This window comes from Dermacentor silvarum, chromosome 3 (assembly GCF_013339745.2).
Source record: "Dermacentor silvarum isolate Dsil-2018 chromosome 3, BIME_Dsil_1.4, whole genome shotgun sequence".
Taxonomy (NCBI): domain Eukaryota; kingdom Metazoa; phylum Arthropoda; class Arachnida; order Ixodida; family Ixodidae; genus Dermacentor; species Dermacentor silvarum.
This window is the reverse complement of record NC_051156.1, coordinates 133,173,564-133,183,598: the sequence shown is the minus strand read 5'-3', so window position 1 is coordinate 133,183,598 and position 10,035 is coordinate 133,173,564. Positions and strand designations below refer to the sequence as shown.

The window sequence follows — 10,035 nt, the reverse complement described above, 5'->3', positions numbered from 1 at the left end:
GATTTCCACGCCCTGTGCTGGCTTGCTAACCTCAAGGATCCTTCAGGCAGACTAGCCCGTTGGAGCCTGTGCCTACAAGAGTACGACATTACTGTTGTCTACCGATTTGGAAGGAAGCACAGCGACGCTGACTGTCACGCGCGCCTCGCCTTACGACATAACGGGACCCTGATTGATATACTCCATCTCACAAGCCCCTTGCAGCACTGCCGAAGGTACTAGGCGTACGCAGGCAATATACTTACGCAGCCGTATACAGTTCCGGGCATAAGTGGCTGATTATTGGCTAACTAGAGAGTTTTATTTTTGCTCACTACATGAGACGGACAGCGATGCGTGACATGTTAGGAACTTTGGGCAGGCACGTCGTACACCGTGAAATAATGTAGCAGTTACCGACGGTAATAGCCACCCTAACTTTGACAGCAATGCAGCGCCGATACTGCGCCGACTACCAGCTTCGATACAAATTCGAGCTTGTTAGTGGCTCTCCACCTTGTAAGCATGAAACAAGTGGAAAAATCCGTCATCGCCAAGTCACATCTCAAGCGGAGGTCAAATCATTACCTATGTTTTGTCGTAATTATTGAGATCGGCTGTTTGTTTTCCCGCTGCTAGGATTAGAAACATGGCACAAAGCCGTAAAACTGTTTTGATTTCTAGTTAGAAGATGGCACCACAGCATTAACATTGGTGATGCGTTGACGACGTGGAACGCTATAAAATCCTAATTATTCACTGCATTATTAATTTGCTACTCCACTCTAGTATGGTACGTGATGTCGGTAGCAAGTAAACTCCAAGTAGACGCCGAACAGATGCTGTGGCGCAGGTGAACATTTGTAAGGGCATTCGCCCATACTACTTGCTAAGGAGGCTGCACGGTAACTGCTAGGAAAGCGTACAGCTAAAGCGAAGCCCTGCAGTCGCATGCATATAAACGCAGCTTATGGTTACGGCGTCGAAACGTTGTTTGCGTCAATCCTCCAACCATGGACCATGTAACAGTAAAGCAAGCAGACGTCCCTCGAGCACATTTCGAGGGACAATCGGCCTTCCTATTGGCTAATAAATCGTGGAGCTTGCACAATGCTGCAACCAGCTTGTGAGATGGAGTATACTTGCCATTTGTCGGTGTTGTCGACGCCGTCGAGATGGCTGAGCACCAGTGCGCTGACCCTGAGTTGCTACCGCTGATCGAGCACCTTCCAGAAGGTGAAGCTGTTTTACCTCGCTTGCTCGTGCGCGGTTTATCATCGTACTGTCCGCGCAACAACGTCCTTTACAAGAAAAAGAACATATGGTTCATCCCTCTTTCATCGAAATCGGTAGAACACGAAATTGAAACGTGTCTTCACAGAAGCTGTTGCATGTTTGCTTCGTGAACTCACAGTCCTCTGCAGCGTAAGGGGCACGATTTGTGGGCCGGTGACCATATCGCAGGTTTGCTTAGAGCACCGAGTCCTGTTGGCGAGCGCTGTCTTGCTGGCGTGTGGCTTCGGCGAAGATGCGAGAATACTGGTCCGGCTCCGTAGTGGCTACGGCAGCCAGTCGAGCTTCGTAGGGAGTCTATATGTAAGCGCAGCGCTTGCATGTTGGCTCCCTAGAGCTGCGACGTGCACAGCGGCAGGTTGCCAGTGGCAGAGTTTGCACCGGGCGCCGCGAACGCGCGAAAGCAATCTGCCTCACGCTGACGTCTCTCTCGCCAGTCTAAAGCGAGATTCGCCCGGCGACGTCGTTGCCTTTGTGTGCCTTTTAGCGCAGCCGTTGTTCAGGCGGTGTCATCGCAAGCGAAGCAGTAGGCGGTACACCGCTGAGGCACGTTGAAGCCGCAATCCGTAGGCGACAATGTGCCACAGGCTTATCCGACGCTAACTGCCTACACGAGGCCAGAGAAGTACATAGATTTGTCTTATCTTCGTGCTTCTAGATTTATATGTTCTTGCGGTTCATATGCCTTCACTGCCGTATATTTAAGAGCAATCTATACTTTTTGAAGATCGAAAATTGAGGAAATGCCACCAGGGGGCCGAGTGGGGTGGGCGCGCTTCACTTGGGCTGCTAGTTATCGCGAGGTATTGCGGTTAGCCTTAACCAAATTTCACGATTTTGTGTCATTGAACTCAACAAGGCAAGTGGCAGCGAAAGATACCGGTATTACAGCGGTGAGTGGCTTTGTTCACCTTGACAAACCGAGCAACGAGCACCTCGATAAATTCGAACACAGTTCTCCGAACGCCGCATGCGCCCCTGCAGATGGAGCAGGCCTGCGTGGCCTCGCGAGCATCGAGAATGACAGGGGAAACAAGCGGCAATGGTCACAAAATGGAAATAGAGAAGAATAGCCAAGACTCGGCAGCGGTACAGACCAACATGGCACTTGATGAGAACAGCGGTAAGACGCTGAGTCAAGCTGGCCCATGGTTCCAAGCAATCAAGGCAAAAAAAAAACAAGGCGCCGAACGAGGACCGCATACAAGAGGGGAGAAACCAAGGAAACCATCAAAACCAGCAAGGAGGACTGAACGCGAGGAGCAACCCGAGTGTGGAAGCAAGCATGCGAGCCAACAGCAACCAGCAACGGCAGCAATATCAGGGAAGCCGAACCAACAGCAAGCCACCGCCGCGACGCGCGACGCTGCGCTGCCAGAGAATGATAACAAGGTTGCGTACCGACCAAGAACCGGCATGAAGCTGTCTGAAGGACGAGAAGATGACCAAGGGACTTGCAAGGGCAAGTAGTTCCCTTTTCAAAGAATTTTGCGCGAACGTAATCATCCAAACGCAGTGGAAGAGGAACCTGATATTTGCCCGAACCGCAGACGAGATCTACGCACTCAAGCTCGGTTCCATCAACATCGAACTAGGGGCGGCCACATACGTGATTATGCCGTACATCAAACCGCTCCTAGGAACGATACGTGGAGTCGTGCACGGTATCACTGCGCGTACGACGGGAAAACGGCTTGCGGAGCTTCTCGCAGCCAACAACTGTGGCATCCTGCACGCCAAGATGCTCGGCAAATCCACCTCAGCAGTTATCCCCTTCGAAGGTCCGCACGTCCCTTTTTATGTGAAGGTGGCCAGCTCATGCAGAGGTTGCCGCCCATACCGCAGATCTGTACAGTATTGCAAGGCCCGCGGAGAAGTCGGCCACCGGCAGGACGTATGCCCCAAGACGTATGTTCCGGACACCGGCATCAGATACGGACGAGTTTACTGGCCAAGACCAAGGCATGCAGCAACATTTACGGAGTCGGCGAGAACACCGACTATGATGCGGATCGGACACGCTTCGGACTTGAAAGATACGTGCGACAAAGAAAGTCAGTAAGAACGGTCCTTTCTTGTAGCGTCGCCATCATATCTAGGGTTGCCGGACTCCCGCGTAGCAAACGCCAAGGACTAACGCAGGCGGAACGAAGCCCATGTTTATTGATTGTTCAGTAGGTTGTATAACTGCTAGTGTTTCTGCGTTGTGTTTTATTTTGACTTAGTTTCATTTGGAGTTTGGGGTTCAGTTTAATTAAAATCTGTTTTCTGTGCTGCTCTGCGTCTCCCAAACCAATCTCTCGTAACACCTGCACGTCCCCGAGATCGGTGACACACGGCATCAGATATCACGATTCGGCGTCCCATCTGAGATCACAACTGATAGAGACCGGCAGTTCGAGAGTGCACTCTTCCGACGACTTACTAACCGCCTCGGCACACATCACGTCAAAAGGATCGCGTATCACCCGCAAGCCAATGAACTTGTCGTGTGTCCACACAGACAACTTAAGGCGGCACTCATGGCCCATGGCAACTCGAAAAACTAGGTTGATGTCCTTTCAGTAGTACTTTTGGGCTTCCGTGCTGCTTTTAGAGAATACTTAGAGTTCCCCAGCCCAGCTCGTTTATGGTACCACCCTGGGTCTTTTGGCTGAATTCCTCCAGCCGCTCTCCCTCTCCTCAACCTGGGAGGCACCTTCATTTTTCCAATGACTGCAACAATCGTTCACTGCTTTTAAACAAGTCCAACCTCGCCACAAGACCGCAGAAGCACCCTTCCCCTTCAAGGACATGAATTTGACATCCCATGATTTCTGTGGACGGACGTCACACGATTGTCTCTGGATACTGGACCGTATCTTCTTTTAGAATGCAAGCCCAAGCACTTCGCAATTAACGTCGGTGACAAGAAGCAGTCGTTTCCGTTGACAGATTAAAACGTCTTTTTATCGGTAACACCCCCATTCCCAGTTTTGATATTGCCCAGGTTCCTCCACTTTCTACACGTTACAAGCGCGTTCACTGGCAAACGGACTCTCCAGGCAGAGTTCCCTGTGGCGAAGTCTGGGCAAGGCGCGCGCGATGCCGGCAACAGAAGAGGCAGGAAAGGCACGAGTGCTTCGTTCGAAAGAAAATAAAAATAAGTCTGAAGGGTTACCTTTGCAAGAAAGCCGTGTCTTATGTCTTTCCTGTTCTCGCGACAAAGACATTGTTGTACGTCCGCGCTCAATGCATCCTGGTTCTTACCTTCGGCTGCGAGTGCACAATTTATTTCTCAGGGCCCTGTGACACTGGAACATGCCTTTTTCTTTGATATGATAGGTAAAACGCTAGACTCTTTTACCTGTGAACGTACTCTCAGAATGAGTGCTCATTACATGCATTATTGCTTTTTATTTGCAATCCCCTGCACTCAATTCCGTATTACATAGGTAGTAAGGAAACAGTGAGTGAAGACCGCCATTAGCAGATCACGCAGCTGCGCTTGAGAGAACTGTAGATGCTTTGGCGGCAGTGATGATTCCAGAGGAGTCAGCCTGACAGAGGATGAAATATGGAGTCGGGAGGTACAGAATATTGCTTTAATTGCAGCATGAGAGATAAAGAATAAGGGATGCTCCGTTTTATCAGTGCAAGCATCACAAGTTCGCTTAGGCTAAGTAGCCTTGGTGACGTCGTCTAGTCTGTTTGGCGTAGGTCCGATGCGAGATAAACGTGCTGGAATACATCTTACATTTTACGTTGAATCACGCTGCGTCCACATGAAAGCAAAATAAGCGCGATGAGTTTTTCCATAGCTAGTAAATGCTGTTTTGTGAAATTAGCGCGCTCTAAGCGTTGTAGTGCACGAGACAACAGCCCTGAAATAGTGAGTTTCATAATTTAATGCAGTAGCAGAAGTTTTAACATGAAATGCACTGCAGTTCTTACAGTAAAACCTACTATGCAAAGTAGCAGACACAATATTGCCTCACAGAATGAAATGACTGCAATAGTTATTACGTTTACTCTTATTATTCATTTAGTATTCAGCGACCATTTATTCGGCGTATAGTGTTCCTCCACCCGTTTGTTCATAACCTATTTAGAAAATGTCATTGTCCGAGTCCCTTCCCTCAAAAACCGCCTCACTCGAAAAATATATTGCTGCGCCGACTTCCAAATGTGCTTTATTGCAGCTTTCATCGAGCTCTTTGAATAAACGCCTGTGAAGGAAAATATCAAGAAACAAACGCTACTGCAATAGTGCTGAAAACAGGATGCGACAGCAAACTGTTCAACTCCAGAAGGTGCACTTCTTTCGTGGATTCATGGGTTCACCTGCGCTGCAGCCATAGGCCCTCGAGAACTCGGGCATGTTCATCAGGGGCACTATGCAGCGGGATCGGTATGGTGCATAGCGGGCCGTTAACCTGCTTTTCTGATGGCACCTTTTCACACAGTGGTTGACGAAGAAGAGGCGCTCCGCCGACATGCCGAGCCCCGCTAGTGTGCCGTGTGATGCGGACAATGAAGCGAAGGCCGAGTATGCAGTCACGGTGCCCACCAAATCCGCCAGGTTCTCGGAGTCGGCCGTGTCATTCAACACTTCCTGGCGGGCGGTGAATGATAGCTGCGAATAGCAAGCACGCAAGGGATTATGTTCTTGAGTCAAATGTTGATATGAATGACGCCACTATCCGGGCTACAAAAGGGCGTTTGAGTTCGTTTACACAAGTAGCCGTTACTATACGACATTTATAAGCAGCGATGTTTTTGGTGGCGCATCACTTTCAAACACGTGATCACAACCGTTTGCGGCTAGCAGTAACTATAAATACCACCCTCTACTAGCTTACCCTCGCCACAGCGCGAGGCCGGCCGCCGTATGCAGCGCGGCGTCGAGATGCGACATGCTGCATTTCCCGCCGGCCTCGTCACCCGGAATGGACCGCATCCGCGTCTCGTCGAGCAAGATGGGCTGATGGATACTGGTGGCGGCACGTGCAGCGAGTTCGCAGTTTCGTATCATCCTGAACCTCCTAATTTCGTATAAAATGCCCACGTGTCTAGGCTGCGCGGCGCGGCACCCACGTTGCACTATGCAGGGTTCGGTTTGCGGGGATACGTCGGTCACGCCTCGCGCCGGTCTATACAGTGCTGCGCTTTCGCTGGCGTAGCGTTCCCTTGCCGAGCGCGCTCGCGCGTCAGCGCTGCGTCTGACTATAAAGTGGCATTTAGAAGACTGCGCGCCGGCTAAGTTTGGCTAAGAATCAGTTAAACCAAACCAAGTTAGGCAAAGTGAAAGCTAAGAACCAGCGAAGCCAAACCAAGGTTAGCAAAGGAAAGCAAAGTTAAAGCTAGAGAAGGGCCACCACCTTTCCTGTTTGCCCAGTCTTCGCACCACTTAGTGTGAAGCTGCCCCATTTTTTTTTTGTCTTAGCGACCATGTTAACCATCCAATATGTGAAGCGCTACTGTTAGACATACGTTTTTCATCATTGCCAACGTCATACGGATTACTGGCCGCGCATACCTCCCTTATTTCAATTGTTCTGCTTAGATTTATGCTGAGTGCGTTGCACTGTTTTCGACCGATACTAACACTTCGACCCTCAATAAAACTTGCTTGGGTACCTGTTTAAGGTTACTTGTTGAGCCTGTTTTCATGTGGTGAAAAGGCTGCGGCATCGCTATAAGTGGCATAATTTTTTTGTGCAATGCATTTCTACTGACGTTGCAGCTTTAACTAATTTTATTTGTATACGCTTCTTTTTACTCTGCCTGTCGACCATGCCCGTGGACCATGACATCGATCCCACCATGTCGCGCAGGCGGAGCAAAGGTAGTTATATCGACGCGATTGGCACCTTCAGTTCTTCCCCTGGGCAAATTTGCACTTGCAAATTTGTGCGTTTGTGCGAGAAAGGTATGTGTCATTCTCTACATACACCAACTTCGCTTTGACCACCGCCCAACCATGCACATCCCTCCACCTTGCGATGGTTGAATGACACATACATCCCCTCTCGGTGACTATAGGTGTAGCGGGCCTTTATGCACAACTCCTCCTTGGGGGATTGCACTTAGATAGAGGAACGTACCCTATGGCCGTGGTTGAAAGAGAACCTGAGAAGACCGCTGGCTAATTTTTGATGCTGTTATAGCTGCATAATTTTCTTTTTCGAAACAATAATATTCTGATAACATTTTCTTGGCTCCAAATGCAATAGAAGTTATCCTATAGGGCAGATTATATGGTTATTCTATTTTGCACAAGAACACCTTTAACACTTGCCGCTTTCAAAACAAACATTTGCTTCATGGTGACCAGCCTGAGTTCGAGTTTGAGTTTATTTGAACACATGGTACATGAGAAATATACATTTGTGGTTGGGTATGACGGGAAAAGCTGCATAAGAGAAGCTTGACGGATCCCATCACCCCTAAAGAAATTAAAAAAAAACAACCGGCAGCAGAAAACAACGCTACGTAAAATGCATGTACATATGTGGTCTTTCACAACACACGGTGAATAAAACATTTACATGATACGAAAGCTAGTTGTTCTATAATTATTGAAATCAACACATCATTTTAAATAACGTGGTGCGAGGACATGGTGCATACCAATTCTCTGTATGTCGAGTTAGACGATAGGCTGTATTATGTTGCAAGCCAGCTACATTACGTATGTACGTACGCCTCTCACCGTCGTTATCGTCTTCTATGAGTAAGCAAGCAACGCTCGTGCAACAATTCTGATGGTGCGCGGGTCAAGCAAGCAGCGCTCAGGCAACAATTTTGATGATGCGCGGGTCACCGTCGTCATCGTGGTAATAATACAGAGTTAATTAAAGCACTCGAACCCACAACTATTGGTGGGAGTCGCACCCTCGACCTTTGGTGTTAATTGGGGCGATGTTAAGGTGCAGTGAAATAAGCAGCTTCAACAGGCACTGGAACGCTCGATCTTTGGTCGGAAAGAACAAATAATAAGTAACAAAGCAATCGAATGTCAAGTAATTTAATGAATGTCTCTTGAGTGCGCAGGCTTTCGTCTTCACCCTCTTTGGTGTATGCTAAAGTGACTGTCAATTCGTAAGGCAAAAGCCTTAGGTGTCTATGTTGGCGGTGACCTTGCGGTGACCTTTGCATGACCTTCCATTGACCTTCGCGAAGCTGTGCGGTGACGAAAAATGACTAACGCCGCAAAGAGTAAAAACACGTCTAAAATTCTCTGATTGACGTCATATTTCTCATAGAGGTTCCTGCAAACAAAGTAAATTAGTTAGTTCGGATTAGTCAGCTCGGAGTCAGAGTCAGATAAAATCAAGGAAATCCTCAAAGGAATAGCCGATGACACATTTCAAATCTTATTGGTCAAATACCCAAAAACCATCGCCGATGTTGTCAGCTTGTGTCAGAGTTTCGACGAATTGCGCAAGCAACACGCCCAAACTAAACGCCCTCTAGAACAGAACGACTCGGTCACGGCGTTGACTCTGGACGACCAGAATGCACTATTGATTCACATCAAGCAGTTCGTACGTGAGGAGCTCGTCCGACAGCTCTCCATTTCATCGAGCACGCCCGAGCCAGCCAGGCACATCTGGCCCCCGTCATACGCCAACCCTATTGCAAAAACCAGCGTCTTCGAGTGCTTTCCAGTGTGAAGCCATTGCGTTTTTTGACACTGGATCGCACTGGGGTCGCTGGCTCTCGCTGGCGCTCGCTGGGAGTCGCTGGGACACCGGTGAGATTGCTGGATAAGCACTGGGTCACACTGAACGAGACGCTGGTTTCACTGGACGTTGGGGCTGCACTGGTGTGCGCTGTACACGCACTGGTTGTCGCTGGAGTTCGCTGGCTCGTACTGGAAACTGCGCAGGTTGCGTTTGTGCCGCACTGCTTCCAGCACGCAAGGAGTATGAGCGCTGTTGAATGTTAAATGCTCGATACAATTTTATGGGCATGTACTAGTCTCTAGTCCTAAATAACGCTATATTTTGCGGTCATAAATGCTTATTTCATGTCGCAGCTTGGAATAAAGTTGCGTGAGTGCCCAGGCATATGGGACACTGAAGATTACTTTCGTTTTGTGCATTTTCTTTATGACTGGTGCGGATAGCTTATCGTTGAACGCAAATACACAAGCGCAGGTAACGCTCATTTTCTAGTAGTTTGGACGCAACCGATGACTGTGAGTTGTCGGAGTGGTGTGCAGTGACACGAAACCCAGAAGTCGTTCAGACGTGTTCGAAATGGACCCCAGGATACCTGCCGCTGATTGATATTACAACACCGATAACAACCTGAGGCAATTGTGCGCTTTCCCTTACCCTAGTGTACTAAACAATAATAGTTAAAAGGTTTTGAGACTAAAATACATTTTAGCATTCAGCAGGTACCCGCGCCAAGATTAGGCCTACCGTACCCACCGAGCCTGTCTACTCTTTATCGGCCCATCTGGGCTCAGGAATCAACAAGTATAACCGAGGACAAATCCCTCAATATTTCAGCTTTGCCATCAGTGCTTTTAAACAGACAATTTTTTCGTGTCTACAGTGTCAGCACAACAAGCGATGAGCGCTGATGTGACGCCTTATAAACATACCTATAGTGCTGTCGCCGAAGGCTGCCAGCCGCACTAACCGACGCTTCTCTGACAGAAACACGTGACTACACAGATGTGTGCATTGAAACGGATTGTCCAAACTAAGGAAACGTTGCATTTTCCCTGAGCGAAAAAAGGAACGGCTGTCAAAAATCGGCCGTAAC

General features: G+C 48.7%; 1 protein-coding gene across 1 annotated transcript; it reads right to left on the bottom strand.

The window, feature by feature from the left end:
- Positions 1 to 5,551: 5,551 nt before the first annotated feature.
- LOC125944349 (neprilysin-21-like) lies at positions 5,552 to 6,945 on the bottom strand. The gene is made up of 2 exons (XM_049664745.1): positions 6,892 to 6,945; positions 5,552 to 5,887 (listed from the first exon to the last, which is right to left on the bottom strand). The coding sequence occupies exons 1-2, from the start codon at positions 6,943 to 6,945 to the stop codon at positions 5,552 to 5,554; spliced, it is 390 nt and encodes a 129-aa protein (XP_049520702.1).
- Positions 6,946 to 10,035: the final 3,090 nt, after the last annotated feature.

Excerpts from the sequence above, each read along its gene's own strand:
- LOC125944349 (XM_049664745.1), bottom strand. The coding sequence starts at position 6,945 with ATGCCGCAGCCTTTTCACCACATGAAAACAGGCTCAACAAGTAACCTT. Across the intron at positions 5,888-6,891 it reads CAACAAGTAACCTTAAACAG|CTATCATTCACCGCCCGCCA; the intron begins GTACCCAAGCAA and ends TGCTATTCGCAG.